The 22,465-nt window shown below is 47.9% G+C and overlaps 1 protein-coding gene across 2 annotated transcripts in view; it reads right to left on the bottom strand.

Moving 5' to 3' along the window:
• The window catches only part of ASIC2 (acid sensing ion channel subunit 2), a 984,251-nt gene that overhangs the window by 70,432 nt on the left and 891,354 nt on the right, over positions 1 to 22,465 (bottom strand). For both annotated transcript variants that reach the window (XM_045525474.1, XM_045525473.1), the window contains exon 2: positions 7,635 to 7,785. In XM_045525474.1, the coding sequence (XP_045381430.1) occupies positions 7,635 to 7,785 (151 nt within the window). The remainder of the gene's footprint in view (positions 1 to 7,634; positions 7,786 to 22,465) is intronic.

Here is a 22,465-nt window from a genome sequence, read left to right on the forward strand (position 1 = left end):
AACAGGCCTGAGACTAAAACCAAAGGTCATCTCCTCTCTGAAGCCTCCCTTGAGATACTCTTTCCCTCCCTTCTAGAACTGACTATCATCGCGTTTATTCTCCATCTATCTTCTACTTGTCATAGCACCTGATGACACTTAATTGTTCACACGTTCCCTGAACGGATTGCAAATGCCTGGCACTCCTTAGGCACTTTATATGAAAGGTGTTGGATGGACACATTTCCAACTACTATGTAAAAAGAGTCCTCAAGGTAGTCGCTAGGTTGTAAAATCTTTGAAAACCTGGACTGGTCCCTTCATCTGTATCACTGGAGTGCCTGGCACATAGTAGGTGCTCAATGGAGAGTTACGAAATAGGAGACAGGAGCTCTGAGGGTGGGTCTCTTTCATCTGCTCCTAGATGTTCTCCTTGGACCACTGCCTGGCTGGCTGGGAGTTTTAACTAGATCACATATATTTTCTGCAGAGCACTTAGCATGTGCACTAAACAGATCTTCCCAGAATGATAAAAGTCAGGCTGCTTCTGGCTGCTTAATGGATACCTCCCTCCAACAGTGCTTCTGATTTATGGCATCTTTTCTCCAGAGTCCTTGGGCACCTGTGGAGACCCCCATCCAGCACAAAACCCCAGTCCGAGAGTGAGCACAGTGTCTCAGCTGGCTGCTGCTGTCCCTGTACCCTGCACTCTCAGAATCCAGGCCAGAGCCTGCTCCTCTCACTCTGGGGAGGTCCTTAGGACCAGGCGCCACAACAAGTGTTTTTCCCGGGAGCAGAGATGTCAGAGAAACCATAGCAACCACCAGCATCCGCTCTCGCTATGTCCCATTTGTAACGGGAGATAGGAAACGTGCTACCCTTGATAGCTGCTCAGGCCTTCCAGCTACGCTGAAAATTTATGATTATTTTTAATTTAATTTTTATTTTTATCAAAGCAATATATGTACATAATTTAAAAAGCCAAATGGTACTGCAAGGCTCCTAATGAAAAACAGCAGCTCCCTACTCCACCTCGTCCTACTCCCTGAGTCCCACTTCTCAGAAGTAACAACTCTCAACTAACTGTGTTAGCTGTTTATTTCCATGGATGTTAACTGTTTGACAGTGATTTCTTGGTTTTAAAAAATTGTAGCTACTATCTACCAAATTCCTACCAGGTAGGAATCATCTCTCATCATATGATCCTGTCTTCATGATTCCTACCTAATCACAGAAGATGAGAATTTAGGCTTTTCAGATGAAGTATTTCCCCATGGTTCCTTTCCTGTCACCTTCCAAATATAGGTCTATGGTATTTTGGCTAAGTCAGTATCCAGCTTTTACGTAACTGTGACTCTGTAAATATTGTGCACAGCCCAGCCTTGTAGCACATAATGTTTTTGATCTCTTTCTTCTGAAACTATTTTGTTTTCCCTGTTTTTTTTTTTTTTCTTTGTTCTGCTCTGTTTGGCCTTGCTTGTTCCTTGTGGGTTTGTTTTGCTTGCTGGGTTCCTATCTCTAGAACTCCCAGGCGTGATGGCTGAGCTGTAAAACACGTCTCAGTACAGCCAGCTGGATTCACGAGGGTCGTCCCTGCTGGAGCTGGCATCTTCCTGCTGCAGTTCGGAATGATCGCTCCCTAGGCTCCTGCTCAGCTGTCACCCAGGTTCTTCTCTTCATCCATGCCTGGGACTCTCCTGAGCCCGGATCCTCCGTTTCTGGAATCATTTTTTTTTTTTTTTTAATTTCAGGATATTATGAGGGTACAAAGATTTCGGTTACATTTTATGACTTTGTCTTACCTAAGGGAGGATTAGAGGCATGCCCTTCCCCTCTGCAATGTTCACCGTGTCCATTAGTTGTGAGTTTACCCCCACCCCCAACCCCTTAATCCCTGGAGAATATTACTACCGTGTGAGCACCATAGTGTTGATCAGTTAGTGCCAATTTGATTTTGGAATCTTATGTGATCCTCTTTCTTGGTTTTCATTCATATCCTCCAGTGACTTCCTGAAAAAGTCTTTGTGGGAGACACACTTTTTTGAAACCAAATTCTACCCTCACACTTCGTCTGGAGTTGCTGGGTAGAGAATTCTTTCCTAGAAAAGAAATCTTTCGCCCCCACCAATCTGAAGGCATTGTGCCATTGTCTTCTGGCTTCTACTGCTTCTGTTGAGAAGTCCTGGGCCATTCCGACTCTAGATCCCAGGTGTGTGACTTGTTTTCTCTCTCCAGAAACTTAAAAAATTTGCTTTTTATTTCTGTGAGCCCGAATTTTGCCAGGATGTGTCTTGGTCTGGTTGTTTTGCTACAAATGCAGGCAGGACTGGGTGAACGCTTCATCTGGAAGACAGGTACTTCAGTAAAAAATTTTTGTTATATTAATTCTTTGACAATGTCCTCTTCTCCATTCTCTTGGTTTTATTATTTTAGAACGCCTAGTATGAGGATGTTGGACTTCCTAGATTGATCCTCTAATTTTCATACTTTTTTCTATCTCATTTTCCACCTGTTTATCTTTTTGTTTCACTTTTTTGGGAGATGTCCTCAATTCCAATCCTTCTATGGATTTAAAAAAAAAGTTTGCAATCATATTTTTAATTTAATTTCTTCTTCTCTGAATGTTCCTTTTTAATAGCATTCTGTGCTATTTTGGATGCAGTTTATAGATGCAGTATCATTTCTTATCTCTCTTGAGAATTTTAATTAAAGTGTTTTGATGTTTTCTTCTGCTTCCTGCATTTATTTTTTATTTATCAAACACTTACATAGTGTCTAGTATTATCCAGGCACTTTTATAAGCACATCATAAATATTAAATCATTTCAATCCTCCTAACAACCCTATGCGGTGGATAATATTATCATTGGCATTTTTGAGGTAAAGAGAGATTAAGTAACTTGAGGCTCAGAGAGGTTAAGTAAGTTGCCCAAGGTTACACAGCTGGTTAGTGGTCTAGCTGGGATTTGAACACAAGCAGTCTGGCTCTACAGCTTGTGCTGTTAGCCATTGTCTCTGTTTCCTCAATGTTTCCTTCTTGTTTGGATTTGGTTCCTTTCCTATCAGTGGCTTCCCTCAAATGCCTGGCTCCTTGCTGCCCAATCATGCTTAAGAGGTTGTTAAAGGCTGCGCTGCCTTTCCTTGTGTGTTTGCGGACTTATCAAGGATGTGTCACTCTAAGGTGACCTACCTAGGCAGTTTGAGGACTCCTGACTGTCATTGTCTGTGGGTCTTTCCTCTTGAGCTTGTCAGTTTCCCTAGGAATGGATCATGCAAACTTCTGCTCAGGATGGGTGGGGTAGATTAGTCTGACTGAGGTTCTCACTACTCAATAAGCAGAATTTCAGCTCATCTCCCCGTTTTCCGTAGAGCACCTCACTCACGGCCTCAGCTGTGCCTGATCTCCCTGAGTCCAGAGCCTGTTTCAATATTACCTTCTGCTGGGGTGAGGACAGGTATTTGGCTGCTTTGGGCCATGGGAGGACATCTGGGGACCTAACAGCTCCTTTTAGGGACTTTTTAACCAATCCTTCCAGGTTTAGCTCTTCCTCTTATCCCTGCCTTCAGCCATAACTGGTGCCTTAAATTCTTGACCTTTTCTGGGGATTCCAGGGTGAGAACTGTTGACTTTTGTTGGCTTCCCCAGTGCGGGCCCTTAGTTTTCAGCCTTGTCTATTCTGCCACCTCAGTTGCCGCTCATCCATTTGGCCTACAGCTTCCAAAAATGTGCTGACGTCTACTTACTGTTGTTTTTCTTCCATCTTCTTTGTCCTGTGGGTTTACATTTAAAAGAAAAATCCTTGATTGCCATTTAGGTGGGGTTTGGGAAAGGGGCCTCCCGTAAACACATATGTTCAACCCAACATGTTTAATCAGAAGTCTAGGCTGTCAGCTACCCTGAGACTCTGGCGCTGGGCAGAAATGTCTTGAGCTTCCACTATCCCAGGAAAGGGGAGAGAGATGCTTACAGTTGGTTTCTGGGATGGACACAGCCACAGAACCAACCAACACTTTTCATGCCAATAAAATCCACCTACCCTCCAGTGGTTTTCAAACTGGGCTCCATGGAGCCCTAGGGTTCCTTAGGGTTGGACATAGGGAACAAGGGGGAAAGCAAACCGGGCCCCCATCTCCCATGGAGCCAGAGAAGTTCTGCTCTTGTCTGTTTTATATGTGGGGACTGTGCTAAAGCTTTCATTCAATATAATGATTCTGTTCTTGAAAAAGAAAAGAGGAAAAAATAGATAAGGAGGACCACAGCAGACCTATCATTATACACCATTCTCTCTCCAGAGACATCGGCAGAACATTTTTTCCTGAGCTATTTTCATGGCGGTGCTTTTACAATCCCATTTTGAACATTCAGGGAATTTAGTCATCACTTTTGGGTTTGGATGTGGGTTTTAAGCTTGGTTCACTACTTAACTAGGTGTGTGCCATTGGGAAGCCAACAACCTCTCCGGGCTTCAGTGTCCCCACCCTCAGTGGGGACTATAGTACCTTGTCAGGAGGGCAGGTGGGAATGTTCGTGGTACATAGTAGCTGCTCATTAATGTTAGCTTCTCCCTCACCCTGGCCTTAGCAGTGTGCACAATTCCAGTATTGTTTTTTTCTCTCAACAAAGATTTATCACCGGTATACATACATCAGTGTGCCAGATCGCCCAAGATCCCTGACTTCCGGGGGCTTGTGTTTCAATGGAAGGGGAAGACAATAAAAAAATAAATAAATTTCACATGGCATGCGCGAAGGTGACACATGCCACGGAAACAAGAAAAAGTTGAGCAGATAAAGAGGGATGGGAGTGGGGGTGGGGGTTGCAATTTTAAGCAGGGTCGTCAGGGTCGGCCTCATTGCGAAGGTGATGTGGATGTCTGAGCGAAGGCTTGGTGCAGGAAGGCAGTTAGCCACTTGGATATCTGAGCAAAGAAGATTCTAGGAGAGGTTCATAGCAGCTGCAGCTGCACTAAAGTAAGAGCGTCCCAGAAGCAGCCGGGAAGCCCACGTGACCAGAGCCAAGTTAACACGGCTGGTAGGAGGTGATGCGATAGGAGGGGTGATGGGTGCCAGATCTTTGCTCCTAGTATAGCACAGCCTTCAAAAATAATTCCTTTGCTCAAAATTATGTCCAATATATTATCACATTTATGCTAATTTAACACTAGGATTTGGGGAAATCAAGGCAGATTATATTTGATAAAATAAGTGTATTTCATCAGAGTAAAGGAAGGATAGAAGGAGATGAGGAAGAAGGGGCCATTTATAATCTTTCCAACATTTAAACCAATCCATTGAGACTTTGAGTTCCTTGGGGAGCTCCCTGTGCACCGATTCTGGTTTCCTCTGATGTAACCCACCCCTGCCCTCACCTCCACCTCCCCCAGTGTGTGGCCATTCACAGGACTGTGTGCCCAGCACAGTTCTCTTGGGAGTCCCTTCCCCAACCGCCCCTTCCCCAGCCTCCTCTGGGTCTGTTACGGGGTCATCCCATGAACTCACACCCCTGCTCACTATTGATTGGTTCAGGGCTGGGCACCTGACTGGACCTGGGCCAATGATTCCCTTCCCTGTTTTTTTTACTTCCCCAAACAGGACATCAGTGAGACAGTCAAAACAGTCTCTTGCTGGTGGTGGAATCTGTAAAATATAAAACTCAGGATCTGTTGGGAGCCCTGTGTGAAAGAAAAATGTGTGTGGAAAAAGCCTGTCTCCAGTGAGAGAGAATGAAAGGGATTCAGGGAGTGGAGGACTGAGAGATCCCAGGGCGGAGGAGCCCTTGGTTCCAGTTGTCTCTGATGCTGCCATATCCTTGTCCCTCCTGCAGGCTGGCTGTTGAAGCTCGCCTTGGGTTCCGAGGGCAAAACAATTCCTTTTATGCCTAAGCTTGTTTGATTCAGGTTTCTCTCATGTGCAACCTAGATAACCCACTGCCTGTTTCTTTTATCTTTGAAGTTCCTCAGAGGTATCTACACAGAATTTCGTTTTTAACAACCTCCTCCCTGTCTTCAATTTAATTTCCGTTAGAAACCTCTGGCCATGAAGTCTGCACTTCTATAGTCTAGGACAGCTTTTCAGAAAGTATATTTTGTGAGCTCTTCTGTGAAAAAAAAAAGGTTTCCATGGTCAGAGGCATTTGGGAAATAAATGCCACATACAATATTTCTATCTTGGAAATTCATGATGTAGCATATTAAAGAATTTCCGCAATGAATAAATGTGTTTAATGTTGTCTAACCGGGGTTCCCTAGATTCTTTTTGGACCCCAGATCCTTTTTGTTTTCATGTAACATGTAATATCCCAAACTCCTGACATTCCACAGGGCCCGTTTGGGGGCACACTCTCTAGGTCCCCAAGAGACTGAGCCCACCTTCTTTAAAATGGTATATTACCAGGGTGCCCCACACAGAGATGTTTGACCAAGGGCACCATCAGCCTGGAGGAAGGGACATTTTTGATAGTTTTCATAGAGTCACCCTCTACCCACTGAGCATGAGCCCAGAGGTCTGGGTCTAACCAAAGTGGGTGGCGTTTTCTAACTCACTCCTTGGTATATTATGTGCTGATGGTGGTCTTGTAAACCATTGCCCCCTCCCCTAAAGGTCCTTCCTGTGAGTCAGAATTATGTCCAGAGGAGTTGTTTCCTCACTGTTTCCCTAAATATCTGAGAAGTAAAGCTGCCCACGAGGCGGGCAAGAGTGTACCAGAGGCTCTGCTTTGAGCAGAATGGGGCTTCCAGATGTTGAGGTACTTCAGACTCCCAAGACGTGAGATATTGCAACATCCTCTGTCCCTGGGATTTTCCGCCTATCCCCCACCTACAGGTGGGCATGATCATCCTTCCACTGTTCACAGTGGACAGAGAGCTCTTGTCAATGGGTTTTATTTCTTTGGTTCATTCATTCATCTCAAGACCCCACTCAAATACCCCGTGCACTGTGGTGCTTTCCCTGAGCCCCTGTGTGACTGTGTCTCTTCCTCCAGGCTCACATCAAGGACTTGGTCTTTTTCAACTTAATGTCCTTACTTTGGTGCAAAGCCTGAGGGTGGTATACACAGCTAATGAATAGTTTGCTGAATAAATAAATGAATAAATGAATGCATGAAATCAGTGTCAGGGCCCCTACACACGGGACCCCCAGCAGCCCACACAGGCAGGGTGTCAGGTCCCCGAGTCCATGTCCTTTGGTTTTCCAACACCTCACAGCCCCCTCCACCTTCGCCATTGGGCAGGAGCCTGCCTTCCTTTTGGCTGGACTCCTACAAGAGTTGAGATATTCAGGATGGCCAAAAGAGGAAGAGGCTGGTCCATCCTTTCCTCTTCTCCTGAAGTCAAGCCACTCACCTGCCCAACCACACCTGCGGCTGCAAACCTTCCCCCATGCGTCCTCCCAATACCTCCCCTCCCCCTACCTACCTTCCCTCTCCTGTATTCCCATCACCTGCCCTCTCCCACTCAGTGAGCTGAGCAAACCCAGGGCATCCTAGCCCATACCTGGGACATCTTTCCAATTTGCCACATGTCACTGGACCCTTGCTGCAGAGCAGTCCTTCACAGGGTGGGCCAAGCCCTCCCATCTGAGCCAAACCAGTCTTTCAGAGTCAGCCCTACACCCCTCCGCCATCGCCCAGTGCCCAGTCCCTGTGCCCAGCTCACCTGTCTCTCCCCAGATGGGCAGGTACTCATCTTGCTGAATGTCCAGCATGATCTCCAGCCCGTTGCCTGTCCCCCCCTTGACCGTGGTGAGCAGAGGTTTGCCATCCTCGCCTGAGTTAAACATGTAACACTTCCCATATTTTGTAAACACCTGAAGGAGAGAAGAGAGAGAGAGAAGCACATGGGTGACTTCAGACTGGGGTCCAGAGACTGGCAAGACCCCAGACCTCTGACCGCAGGTCAGAGTCCCCACAGCCCATCACAGTCACCCCTCCTGGGGCCAGTGATTCCCCACCCCGGCTGATGGCATGACTTTTGCCAAGTGGAATTCTGGCATCTAAGAACCAATCTGGACACACTTTGGGGTTTGTTGCAATGGGATCTTGTCTCTTCTCCCTCTGAACACTGCCCCCTGGAGGTCCTGTTCACATCCAGGCATTAAATATCATCTGTAAAGTCCTGACCCTCCAATCACACCTGCAGTCCCGGGCTCTGTGCCTGGCTCCAGACACACTGATGCAACTCACTGTCTGACAGGCACACCTTCCAGTGACCCACAGAGCCCAGAGGGAACCGATAACCTTCCTCAGCTTCCCCACCCCATCGGACAATTCTTCTGCACCCCTGTCCCAGGGAACAGCATCACCACCTGCTGAGAGGCACAAGCCTGACCCTTGGAGTCGCTGTCTGCTCTTCCTTTCCCTTGCCCCTGCGTCCAATCGACCAGCCTGCCAGTACTCTCTCCGTATCTGTCTTGAATTTAACTTTTTCTCTTTTATGCTACCATAATCAGGACACAAGCATTTCTTGCCTGGGAATCTCCGGTTATCTATAGAGCTCAACTCCTAGACTTCAGACAACCTTCTCCAGCTCATCCTCTAAGCTAACCATGGCTCACTCTTGCGGGAATGCAAACCTGATCACATTGAACCTATGCTGAAAATCCAGCAGGGCACTGTCCCCTGAAGCTGAAATCCGGACCCACCACGCCCAGTCTCCTATGATGCCCTCCACCTGTTCCTCCTGCCTCCCCTCCTGCTGCTTCCTGCCTGACTCCACAGGCATCCGCTGGCAGGTAGACCCCATGGGCTCGGGGACCACATCTGCTTGCTCACTGAGGTGCCTATCCCTGGTGGCTAGCACAGTGCCTGGCACACGGGAGTGCTCTGGAAGTGTATGTTGAGTGAATGAATGAGTGAGTGGGGGGGGGTGGAGCCCGATCAATCAACTTGCTGCACCCCGGACATGCCCTGCTGCTTCACGCACTGTGGCTTTCTACTTCTTACTTCTGCCACCTGTAACTCCTCTCAATCCTCGCTCTGCCTAGACGACCTCTAGCTGTTCTCCAAGACCAGATTGATACATCTCCTCCTCCAGGAAGCCTTCCTGAGACCCCGGACCAAGCTGGGTTACTGCCCCTCCTTGCTGTTCCCTTCCCTCCTTCACCGTAGCACCCACCAGATGGCACTGACTAGTGGCTCCTGCATCTCTTCTGAACTCCGCTCTGCCTGTCATTTCTGACGCCTGGCCCTTAGCACACCACTGGCGCACAGCGGGAACTCTGGCCACTTTCGCCTGATGAAAGCGTAATTGCAAACAGGCAATTACGGTGGCGTGGGAAAAGCCCAGGGCAAGGAATGCAGAGATCTTTGTCCAAGTTTTGACATTGCCACTTAGTAGTCACATGACTTTGGGTGAACCAAATAAACCCTTCAAGCCTCAATTTCTCCATCTATACAATGGGGGTTTGAGTCCTTGCCTTTGCCACCTCTCAAGGTTATTGAGAGGATCAAATGAGGTAATGCATGCAAAAGTGCTTTGAAAACCATAAAAGCTTTCTACAAATGTGATGGGTTATGATTATATAACTGCTTTGGAACCTCAAGCTGAAGCCAAATTATGTCTGGCAAAATTGGCTGGAAAGGAGCCAGGCTGACTGTATTGGATTCTTGCACCTACTGAAATTTGGGCCCAGGCCACCTCTCTGATCATGCTTCACTGCACTGTCCCATCCTGCAGGCTGCAGGTCACAGGGAGCCTCTTTGGCTTCCCATCTGGTAGGGACCGGTGAATAGCAGGGGTGAGCACTGGATGCTGCTTTTCTCATGCGATCTCAATGGCTAGATGAAAGGAAGGAAGAGGGGCCCCTGACATGTGCCCAACATTGCTACATGCTTACTGATATTGTCTCATTTAACCCTTGCAACTGTGACCTTTGCTGGGTATTGTTTTGCTCATTGTGCAAAGAGGAGACCAAGGCCCAGAGAGGTTAAGGGACTTGCCTAAGTTCACACAGCTAGTAAGTAAAAAAGCTAGGATTCAAGTCCATGTCTGTCTAATGCTAACACACATACTCTTTCTGGTGGTGCTGTCCTGGGGGGGACATGAGGGTTTTTGTCACTGGGATGCTTCCCAGTCACATACTGCTTCTCTCTGCTTTGGTTTTTCCAACAGCTAATTCATATGCATGTGCTCCTACTAGGTGCAAGTATTATAGGGATTGCAAAAAAGTACAAGCCCTACTTCCTGCCTTCAGGACTTATAGGAAGGGCTAACAAAACACCAGATTCTACATATTCCTCCATAATACAAAACACTTCTGAGTCCCTGGCCAGCTGCACTATTTCAGTACAGCCAAGCCTTACTCTCTCGGCTTCATAGTGGGGGGAACAGCTGGATTAACGCGAAGTCCACATCAAATGTGGTTTTTCAAAGGGCTGAGTTTTATCATCACTACTGCATATAGGAATTGAACTTGGCTAATGAACTTGTCCCTTGGAGAGATGCTCTTGGGGACCACTGTAATGAACAGATATGAGCATTTTATAATTAACACATCCATTGCATGGGGTTCAGTGCATCTGGAGTGACTTCTACGGTGCTCCAATAGAGCTTTTTTTGGTAGACACCCTAAATATCCTGTCTCCTAAATTACTTGTATTAACTTGCCTATGTATATGACGATATTTGTAAGCAAAAGTATATTTCAGCTTAGTGTCAGAGTTTTGCAAATTCCAGCTCCCTCACTCAGCCCTCCCCCACTATCTGGGCCTGGAACTTCAGGCTGGGGTTAGTGTGGCATCTATTCCTGAATTCAGCCATGATCCCAGCCCTGCCCAAACAGGCCGAGCGTTGTTTGTAAAGGTATTGACCCTCCCTGAGTGCCCGAGGATGATGACAAAGGATCTTAAAGATCAACTTGTTTACCCACCCTAGTTTACAGATAAGGAGAGAGAGACCTGGGAGAGAGGAAATGACTTGCCAAAGGTCACGGCCTCCCTCAGTTTCCCCACTTGCAAGAAGAGATGGAGGGTCTGGGGGGGTGCTGAGGTCCTCCCATCTCTGAACTGCCACTGATCATTAACTGAGTGTCTGCTTTGTGCAGACAATGAGCAGAAGGGAAGCGTCATGAACTGAAGCCTTTCCCTGTAAAAGAGGCAGCAGAGGGTCCTTACAGTGGGCTGGGCAGAGACTTGCTCCCCTCCTGGGCTGCCCCTGGCCAGGGCTGGCACTCCCTAGCTCAGGTGGCAGCTCCCACTGGTGCCCTCAGTGTCAGTCTGATCTCTCCTGCTCCTCCTCCTGGGGGTGGGGCGCTGGGGTAAGTTCACAGAGCTTGGTCAGGGGTGCTGTCACCAGAATGGTGGGGGGGGGGCCAGAGGGTGACAGTGGCCAAGTCTGAGAGGTGGCCAAGTGAAAATCTACAATGGCCAAATTCTTTATCAAGTCAGGGTCCTCAGGAGGAGGCCTAAAATCCCCTGTGACTTCCTGTTGCGTTTAGGATAAAGCCCCAAATCCTCTCTGGGGCCCTAGATGGCTCAGCCCCTGTCCCCTGTTCTCCCCTCTCTCACATGCTTCAAACGTCTTGGCCTACCCAGTTCCCAGATGTCCAGCCAGCTCTTCCCCCCCACCCCCGGCCTTGCCACATGCCATTTTCTCTGCTTGGAATGTTCTCCCAACACGCCTTGCCTGGCAGACTCCTGATCAGGCAAGAGAAGTCCTGCTCGGCCACCCCACCCCACGGCTCTCAGCCTCCATTTAAATTGGGGCTTATTGGGTTTTTTAAAAATTGTTTTTGTTTTTGTTTTGTGTGGGTATGTTTTGAGACAAGGTCTCACTATGTCGCTCAGGTTGGAGTGCTGTGGCATCATCATAGCTCACTGTAACCTCCAACTCCGGGCCCAAGTGATCCTCCCTCCTCAGCCTCCAGAGTAGCTGGGACTACAGATGTGCACATGACTGTGCCCAGCTAATTAAAAATAAATTTTTTTTTTTGTAGAAACAAGGTCTCATTTTGTTGCCCAGGCTGGTCTTAAACTCTTGGGCTCGAGTGATCCTCCTGCCTCAGCCGCCCAAAGTGCTGGGACTACAGGCATGAGCCATCATGCCTGGCCTGGGGCTTATTGTTTTACAACCTCACACCCCCCATATGTTTCCTTTCTAGTGTCTATGAAAGTGTGTCAGTAGATGGTTATTTGTGGAATTATTTGTTGAATGTGTTTTCCTCCAGACTATAAGCTTCAAGAGGGCAGGGACTGCATGTGTTTTGTTGAATGAATGAGTGAGTGAGTGAATGAATGAATGAGTGCCAAGGTGCTGCTGCCCCACGCCCCCTGCCCGCATCTGGAAGTGCCCTTCCCTGCTGGTGACTCACCCGGTTCTGGCGGAGCCCATACCAACATATTGTCCACCTCCCCTTCCCTCCCTTTCTCTGCTGCGGCCTTCTCAGCTTCCCACTCGATTGTACCCAAGCATTTCTGCTTGCTCCTCCGTGAAGGGGCTGGTGGAAATAATCCTTTTAGGAACTAAGATGACTGGGGACAGTTTACCTTCGTGGGCGCCCGAGAAGGGGCTAAAGAAAGCAAAGCGCCTGCCGGCTGCACGCCGCTGCCAGCCTCCCTGCCCGGGCTGCTGAGCCCGCTGCTCCTGCCTGCCTTTTTGCAGAGGATTATTTTCCTCTCTGCTCAACATCAAAGGCCAGAAAACCATTTACACACAGTGCGATTTTGCTGCAAACTTGGGATGAGACGCACCTCTCCTTCTGCATTTCGGGGCATGGTGACGTGGAAGAACGCATGCTTCAAATTTACGCCTTGTCGCCCCCAGCCAGAAAATACTATTTATTTAAGTTCAGACTGTCAGGCCGAGCTCGCTGCTGCTGCAGACCTGCCATTCTGCCGGGCGTTTCTCTGCTTTCCCGGTAAGTGCTGTCAGCCCCCGTGGTGGATGGCAGGGCTGGATTTGCCGGGTTGCAAAGAATCTAGAATTGCACTAAATTGGACAGGTTTGTAAGAATTAAGGAAGATGCATGCTTCAAACCTAGATCTCCAGGAGTGAGGGGGGCTTCTGAGATAAAAACAGGCCCACAACTGTCATCTGCATTACTAACGTTTGCATGGTGTGTTTCTGTTTAGAGACCGCGTCTATATACGACCTCGGCTTTCTCAGTGGCCGGCCACGTTGGAGGGAGGGAACTAACAACTCCTGAGCTTCTGCTCCGTGCTGGCCCCTGCGTGGCACTCTCATAGGTGTTATCTCATTCTTCTTTTTTTTTTATTTCAGCATATTATAGGCGTACAAAAGTTTAGGTTACGTATATTGCCCTTCTCCCCCTATCCTCCCAAGTCAGAGCTTCAAGCGTGTGCATCCTCCAGACAGTGCACATTGAACTCATTATGTAGGTCTCATTCTTAATTATGGCCTCAACCGCCGTGATGCAGAGGCATCTTATAGCCACACCCCCATTTTACAGGTGAGGAAACTGAGGCTCCAGAAGATCACAGTGCCAAGAGGTGGTAGAGCTGGGACTCAGGGGTGAGAATTTTCCATCAAGGAAGTTAAGAGGATGAAAGCAGGGCAGCTCGCTGATAGCGTGTCATGCCTGTGGCCCTGAACATGTCATTTTCCATTCCCGATTCCGGTTTCCTCTTCTGCAAATTGGGCAAGATAATCGTGCCATGTGGTTGTGAGCGCCTAAATGAGAGAATGCAAGTGGATTTGTCTGGAAGATTACCTAATAGACATCTTAACTGGTTGTGCATCCACACCAAGGGGGAAGTACCATGTTTCTCCTTTTCAGCAGAAGAGAGATGAGTTGTTTAGGTTATGGAGAGGGGCCGAGAGATGAAGAATGGGGGAGCTGGGGGTTCCTGTCCTCTCTGCGTATGCCCGCACAATACCAAGTTCATCTTAAAGTAGTTAGAGGGGACGAAAACAGCCGTGTGCCACTGACTGCTTATTCCCTAATGATATTAAGCCTGCTGCTGGGAGCCTGGGGCAGCCAATGAGATTACTGGGGGCCAAGGAGTTCTTGGAGACGGAGATGCTTCAGTGCATACAACACACTTTGAAAATCCATATATGAATTTCAACAACTGAATTGTAATGACTTATTGGTGCAGTAGACACCACCAGTCTGGAGTTGGCACATTCTAAATCAAAGAAACACAGAAGGGGGGATGGGGGGAAGGTCTCCATGGCGTTCTGGTAACTCTTAGAGGAGCTCTGAAACCACACGCTGGCCTTGCTGCCCTCCCTGGAGAGCCTTCAGTGCCAGTCACTTTATACTTGCCATCATTGATTATTGCAACAGCCCTGCGAGGTTGGTATTATCATCTCCATTTTACAGATAAGGAAACTGAGGCCTAGAGAAGCTGAGCCAGGTCACAGAGCTGGTAAGTGGAGAAGTCAGGGTGAAATCTCTCCTTGCCTAATTCCAAAGCCTGTGCTCTCCCACCCCATCCCTCCTAGCTACAGCTCACACTGTCACCCCTTCCCCAACCTGCTCTGCTCCTGGCAGACTGGGGAGGCTGGTGCTTCGCTGACATCAGGGCTTTTCTACCTGCTGGTGGGGGAGGTGCATCTCAGAGTCAGAGGAATCCTAGAAAAATGCAAGACACCAAAGGTCTCCTCCAAACTTCTCATTTTGTACATGGGGGCATCTAAAGCTCAGAGAGGTGCAGTGACTTTTCCCAGGTCACACAGCTAGTTTGGGGGGCAGATTTGAAGTCTGACCTGGGCTTGATGGCTTGGGCCTGCGCTTTTCCTCCAAGCCTCCTGTTTGCACATGGCAGAGGTAGGAGAGAATGACTAGCTAGTGTCCCATTCCTGCGGCACTGCATCCAGGAATAAGGGTAAGATTGGCAACTGCTGCCAGCCTAGGTGCCAGCATCCAGGCTTGGCGTGACCTGTTGGGGCACTTTGCTTTCCAGAGCTCGGGAAATACAAAGTGGAGCCCTTGCTGGGAGAGGTTAGGGATGGCTGATACCCACGAAGACATCGTTTTCTGCTCCAATTAATAGCGCAAACAGCATTTCTACACCATGTACCTACTTAAGAAAATAAATTATGGATAAGACCCCTTCAGGACTGTTGAAACATCCACTTACCAGCACACAGCTGGGACGGGGAGCACCGAACCTTCTAGCTTGTTCATTAATCCTGACCTTTAGGGTTTCTCCTAGGCGGTGGGTGTCTCCTGTCTTCTTGCTCGTTACACTTGAAGGAAATGAAACTGCACTGTTCCAAAACGCCTCGAAAACCCAGCTTTTTTTTTTTTCTTTTCTTTTTCTTTTTCCTGAGTTGATTCTGTTTTCCTCTCAACCAGTTTACTGGCATTTCTCATTAGGCTGTTTTCAAAATAATGTGCTTGTTAAAGCCAGTCGCTTTGTTTTGTTTTGTTTTTCTCTTTCAAACCCCTCAAACACATTTCGCACAATTGGGAAGTGAGAAAGTAAGTCTGTCAAAAGGGGTTACTGGGCTTCCAGTAAACAAAGTGAATCTGCCTTTTGTTTTCTGGAGCCGCAGTGTGAAGGTGCCCGAAAAGTAATCACAGCCAGAGGTATGTGTTAGCAAAGAGGCTGCCTAGACGGTTAAGCTCTTCCAAGGCGAGGACCCTTAAAAAATCTGCTTGCTCATTTGTCTGTTCCTGCAACAGGAATGTCTGTTTTGCTCCAAGAAGTGCTGCGTGACTGTGCTCTTTCCCACAATGAGATTAAAAAGGCGATTTCAACAAATGTCCATGGAAGCACCTCCTGGGAATGAAGGAGGTGAGGAGAACGCAACCCAGCACGCAGTCCCTCTGCCCCTCCGCCCTTCCCAAGCAGGAAGCCGCCATGTTTGTTGGGATATCATTAATATCCTTGTCCTAGAGGTTGCTTTTCTTGGGGGGAAAGAGACGATGAACAATTATGGGGCGTTTACCATGAGTGGGCACTGTGCTGATTGCTTTGAACACCCTTCGTCTGCTGAGGCTCACAAAGCCCTTTGATGTAGGTGCTGTTCTCCCCAACTCGCAGATGAGGAAACTGAGGCTCTGAGAGGTGACATACCTTGCCTGAGGTCCTACAGCTAGAGAGTGGTTTGCTTGACTTTTCCCTTTACGTGTAGATGTTGTTAGAAGAAGGCTCAGCATTATCTGAATGCAGGATATGGTAAGGTGACCCCCCTCCTCCACGCTCCCCAGCCCATCTGCTGGGATGTGACATTTCCTGTGCCTGTTTTGATGAAGAGGCAGAGGCTCTCTTGTCTCCTGCCTCTGAGCCTGAAGCACAGCCAGGGCCTTTTCTGCTGGGCAACTGTCCAGAGAGCTTCAGACCATGCAGGGAGAGATGTGTGAATGCTACAGAGAGAAAAGAGCATCGAGCGACTGCAAATCTGTCTGTCAGTTGGGAAAACAACACGAAGGGGAGCAACAGGAGGCTCTGAGTGTTCTTCGATTTTGTGAGTTACTGTTCTCTTGGGGGACGTCGCACAGAGACAGAGGGACAAAGGAAAAGCGTTCAACATACCAGGCTCCTGACGATGCGTCCCTCCTGACAAGGCATCTGAGAATCCCAAACTCGGTCCAGTTTGAGATTATGAAGTGGGGGGTGGGGAACCAGAAGCCTTTAGGGTTGGACTGCAGCTTGGCTGTTTGGGGGAGGGGCTTGGCAGGCAACCGGGCTTGATGGAAACTTCCAAAGGGGTGCAATGACAGGTTGGTGGCTCTCCCTTCTGAGGACTCTACTGTCACCTGTAGAGGGGTTGTGTCATTTTCTTCTCTGCATTCCCAGTGCCTGGCCCAGCACCTGGCACATACTAGGCATTTAATGGGAGGTTTGGGTGAAAGACAAAAAAAATCAAGCATGGAATTGGGGACCAGGAAACCCCAGCTTCCAATGCTGGCTCTGCCACTGATTTGGGGAAGTTGTTTCATCTTTTGGGATCTTGATGTCTCATCTTGGAAATGCTGGTAAGAATACCTTCCAACAGGGTTGTTGTAAGGATCTAAAGGGCTACAGTGGGTCTGAAAGTGCCTTGTAAAAATCCAAAACTCCTTAGCCCAGGCAGGGGGCTTTCCTGTTTGTGGTTTGGATTGTGCAGAAGCCTGGAAGGAGCTGGGGAGAGAAAGAGGTGCTATTGGGCTGTGGAGAGTGAATCTGAGATGGTGTTCTATTTGGGACCACATTTGTAGCTCTCTCATTCATTCACTCTGCGAGCATCTGTAGAATAGCTCTGGTATTCCAGGCACCACACCAGGCCTTGGGGATACAGACACAAGTCTACCCTGTAGGAACTGCCCGGTGGGGAGGGTGGCCCTGTGGATTGCTCTTGGCTGGTGCTAGCACTGTAAGAGTGCACAGTGATGGTGGTGAGGTGGGGACGTGGGGGAATGCCATGGGATTTTCCCTAGGGACAGTGGTGGTGACAGCAGTGGTATTTAGCAGGTTGTGACAGATCCCCCAGACTGGCTGCTGGTCTTAGAAATGCTAATGCTCTCAGGAAGGCCATTGGTGCCAGACCATGCTTCTGGCTGCCCACTGAGCCCTGCCTGTCTGCTCATCAGGCTAGCTCTCTTGCACTCTGGAATCCGACACCCTCAGGTAGATGGGATCCACTAAGAGGTGGGCAGGATGGGTGGAAGAACACAGACTTGGAGTCAGATCATCCTGGCTGAATACCTACTATGTGCCAGGGACTGTGCACAGGGAATCGTGCTGCTTGGCTGTCAGAGAGTAGATAAGCATTAAGACAGAGAGGCAGTGACTGAGAGGGGTCGGCACCTGATTCTCTCCAAGAGAACCTGTCAGCCTTAGAGGGCCCCCCACCCCCCAAGCCTGATCTGCCCATTGCCAACAGGTCACCAAACCAAACCTAGGAATGCAGGATAAGGCTAGTAAATTACACAGGAAAGAGCACATCTCTAGTGACCAAAGGCTGACTACAAAGAGCACCCGCTCAGCTACAGCCAGATGTGGGAAGGGTACTCTGCCTTTAGGAGGGCAGGCGCCCGGAAGAGAGTGAAGGAGAGCACGAGGCCACAAACCATCTGCAGTCCATTCCCATGTCCCTGCTGCCCCCACTGCCTTCTTCCAACCCTACTGCCACGCTTCCTGCGGCCCCAGCCCTGTTCCAATCCCCAGGTGAAGCAGATGGGAGCCGGCGTGTGTTCACAATATGGCAGCCGACACTGGGGTTGTGGCCCTGGGTCTGCCACACTTAGCAGGGCACATCTTGGTCTACATTCTGATTACCCATCACATAATGGATTGGAAGTGCCTGGCAGAGGGGATTCACTTGATAAAATTAGATGATATTATTATTATTATTATTAATAGAGAGTCTGCACCTGAGCTCTGATATCTGGGCCCCTATACGATGTGATTTCTGGGTCCACAGTTCTCATTACAAGTTTTTTTTTTTAAATATTTGATTTTGTTTTTTTAACTGAAAATTTATGGGGTATAATGTGATGTTTCGATACGTGTATACATTGTGGAGTGATCAAATCAGGCTAATTAACGTTTCTATCATCTCACATACTTATGATTTCTTTGTGGTAAGAACATTTCAGATCCACTCTTTTAGCAATTTTGAAATATATAATACATTGTTATTAACTATAGTCACCATGCTGAGCAAGAGAACACCAGGACTTATTCCTCCTGTCTAATGGAAACTTTCTACCCTTTCACCAACACCTCCCGTTCCCTGTCCTCTCCCCCAACACTGTCCCTGTCTCTGGTAACCAGCATTACAAATGGCCAACAGATACATTAAAAAACGCTCATCATTGGTAATCATCAGGGAAATGCAAATTAAAACCAAGAGGAGATAACAGCTCACACCTGTTAGATTGGCTATTATCAACAAGATGGTAGATAACAAGCATTGGTGAGGATGTGGAGGAAAGGGAACTCTCCTACACTGTTGGCGGGAATGCAAATTAGTACAGCCATTTTGGAAAACAGTACGAAAGTTCCTCAAAAAATTAAAAATAGAAGTACAATATGACCCAGCAATCCTACCCCTGGGTGTGTATCCAAAGGAATTGAAATCAGTATGTTGAAGAGGTGTCTGCACTCTCATGCTCACTGCAGCACTATTCACAATACCCAAGATACAAAATTAGCTGGAGTGCCCATCAGTGGATGAAATGATAAAAAAAAATGTGGTATGTACACAGTGGAATACTATTCAGCCTTAAAAAAGGAAGGAAATTCTATCGTTTGTGACAACCTGGATGAATCCAGATAAATAAGACATTGTGCTAAGTGAAATAAGCCAGGCACAGAAAGACAAATACCATACAATGTCACCTATTTGTGCAATCTAACAAAGTCAAATTCATAGAGAGTAGAATGGTGGTTACCATCTACTGGTTCCTTTTACAGTTGCTTGCCTAATCCTTTGATTCCAGCTCTATTCCTGCTTCTAATTGCCGCCTGCTGGATTTACAGGAATACATGCCTGCTTGGTTTTCCTGTGGCTGTGTACAGACTCCTTCTGGAACATTCCTTGGCTATTCCTGCAGAAGTTTACATCATCCTGGTTGGCTGTTTCTGCTCAGCTGAACTTTACTTTCCCTCCCCATTCCCAGCTCCTATCCTAGAAGCTTGGGTGGGCTCAGTCCTCTCACTGCGAGTGTGCTTTACACTGGGATGACCAATCCTGAGATGAGACACATGTCACTCCTTGCACCTGGCTCGTCACACACCTGCTGGCAATCTCCCTTGTTTTGTACAGGTGTGGAATGGGGATGGGGGGGGAGGTGGGACTCAGAAGTGTGTTCTGTTGTGTTTCTGGTTAATTTTGCATTATTCTACAGGGCTACATTGAAAGTGATGCATCAGTGGAAATCAAATGATGGTTTATGATGTTTACAGAGGAAAAGCAGATGTTCCAATTAATGCCAGGGTGGAAAACAATCCCAAGGCAGGCTGATTCTAAATGCTGATCAAGAAAAGGTCAAATAGGTAACTACCCATAAGGCACTAAAATCCTCAAACCACATTCTTACTGATTTCATGTTTTCTTATTAAAATCATATTTCAGTTTTTCTAAGAACTGCTCAGAGAATGTCATTGTCTTCAAGTTCTTCCCCACAGCTGGTCTTAGAGATTCAGTTGCACGTGATTTTAGTAGCAAAGCTTACAGTACGAATTTCAAAGCCATCACGGATTCACAAATGCAGAGGGCTTTCTGTAGTTTAATCAGATTGCTTTCATGACATGTGAAATCAGGGCCTGGGTGGCAGACACACAGCATGCATCCTTCCCAGGTCCCCAGAAGACACAGCTGATCACAACACTCCTTCCCTCTGGGGCTCACAGTTGCTTTCAGCCAGATAATTCTGGATGCCACTATGAGTCTATTGGGGTTGGCAAGTGAGATAAACCCTATTTGCCTTGTGCCAGAAGAACGTAAGCTCTGCTGGGGGTGCCAGTATTTCTGTAATAAGGGGCAATGCCTGAAAATGGGGGGAGGTTTGGGCAGGTGGCACAGGGCAATATGAGGGGCACAATTTGGGGCTTTGGGTACAAGGGACTTGGTGACAGAGGTAGGACTTTGCATATTTTATATATATTGCTTAGACTTGGCTCCTGCACTGTAGTAGAGAGAGCACAGGCTTTGGAGCCACATCATGACTCTGCCATTTGCTCACTTTTTAAGTTGAGCAAATATTTATCGAGCATCCTCAGGCCTTACTCTCTGATGCTGGCAGACTAGAGTCCCAGGTGAGTACAGTTTCATTGTGCCACTTGACTTAGGATCTGAGTATCAAAGGACCTACGGTGATTAGAGGCTTCGCAAATGAAAAGACAAAACATTCTTTAGTTCATTCAACATCTAATGAGCAACTATTACATGTCAAATCCCGTGCTAGGTCCTGGGAACACAAAGACAAATAAGACGTGGCCACTACCCTCAAGCAGCTCATGAGCTGTAAGAAATGAAGATGAAACAGCTTAAGACCATCAGGGAGACAAAGCAGCTGAAAGATCATCATGGACTCATGCACATCAGTTTACACAGTGCACCTCTCCAGGAACGATTACGGAAAGCAAGGTGCACCTGTGGCATATTCGGGCCCAGCCCATCCTTCCTGCTGAGCTGTGGGCACCTGCAGCAGGGCCCGTTTTCTGCTATTGCTTTTAAGTCGGTGCATCCCACAGCCTGTCTTTCCCATCCTCTCCACACCCCACTTCCTCTTTGCATCTCCAGTCAGGACCAGGACTAGAACGAAGCAGATGAAGACCTAGACACGAGACATAAAAAGGCACTCACTTCCCAGGGCTGCACTTGCACTAAGCTGAGGGTGGGGGGTCCCCTTAAATTTTGCACCCTATCCAGGCCCTACTCAGGATAAAGTCAGATGAAGACAGAAGTTTGGACAGATGTGGTGCAAGTGAGTGACAACTTGCTCTCACAACAAACTCACAAAATAGGCACTGTTGTCCCATTTACAGATGAGGAAACTGAGGCTCAGAGAAGGTGAATTATTTGCAGAGGCGTCATGGAGTAACGTGGTACGTGCAGGAGTAGTGAAAGAACACAGGCTTTTTTACTGGGATGGATCCAAGGGTGAAACCCAGTTTCTACCAGTCCTGAGCCATGCGACCTTGGGCTGGTTACTTATTTTCTCTGACTTTCTGTTTCTTCCTCTGTAGAATAGGGATAATAAATACTTCTCAGGGTCACCTGGGAACGAAGTCCAGGCTCTTCCGTTTCTGTCTCCATGACTCTGCTTTGTCGTGTGTCAAATGGTCTGGCCACACCTGCCTCACAGGTTGCCGTGGGGACCAAGCGAGATGATGGATGTGCTAACCCACCGTGAGTTCCGAGGGGTTGTTTGGTGGATCGAATGTCAGTTCCTTAATATGCTTTGCGGTGGCCCCAGCCCTGTCTATTGTCTGTTCTTCTGGGGAGTGAGGCGGGTAAACATTTGTTTGCCTGGTGAATGCTTTTGGAAGTTCTTGGTAATTGCTGCAGATCTTTTCCAGAGGGATAATTGAGACTTATGCAGCATGTCAGGTGCCGCACATGTGGGATCCCATTTAAACCTCCCCGCAACCTGATCATTACTCCCGTCGTTAGAGAAGAAGAAAGGGAATCCACGAGAGGCTGAACAACTCACCTAACATGGTGCAGCGTGTCAGGGGCAGACCTAGGATCTCAACCCTGGTGTGTCTGATTAAGCAGCCCGGGCTCTGTGCATCCCACTATGTGGAAACAAACACACACACAAAAATACTGCTCCTATCTCTCAGCAATGGGATAAAACCCAAGATTTGCACTTGAGCATGTTCCAATGTGCCGGAATATAAATTAGACCAACTACAAGTGTATTGAGACTCTTGAGTGCCAGTTACTTCCTAGGCGTGGCAGAGGGGTGGCTTGAAACTCTTCAGAGCAGGCTGGTGGTGTTGCTGATTAACAAAATGAGTCTCTGCTCTATCCTCAAAATTCAGCTGAAGTTTCACAGCCTGTTCCCCAAAGCGAGAGAATTGGGGGAGACAGGTTAGCAGCTTTCTGCAGGTTTAGGGCTTGGTTCTGCTTCAAAAATATCGCTG

This window comes from Lemur catta, chromosome 15 (assembly GCF_020740605.2).
Source record: "Lemur catta isolate mLemCat1 chromosome 15, mLemCat1.pri, whole genome shotgun sequence".
Taxonomy (NCBI): Eukaryota; Metazoa; Chordata; class Mammalia; order Primates; family Lemuridae; genus Lemur; species Lemur catta.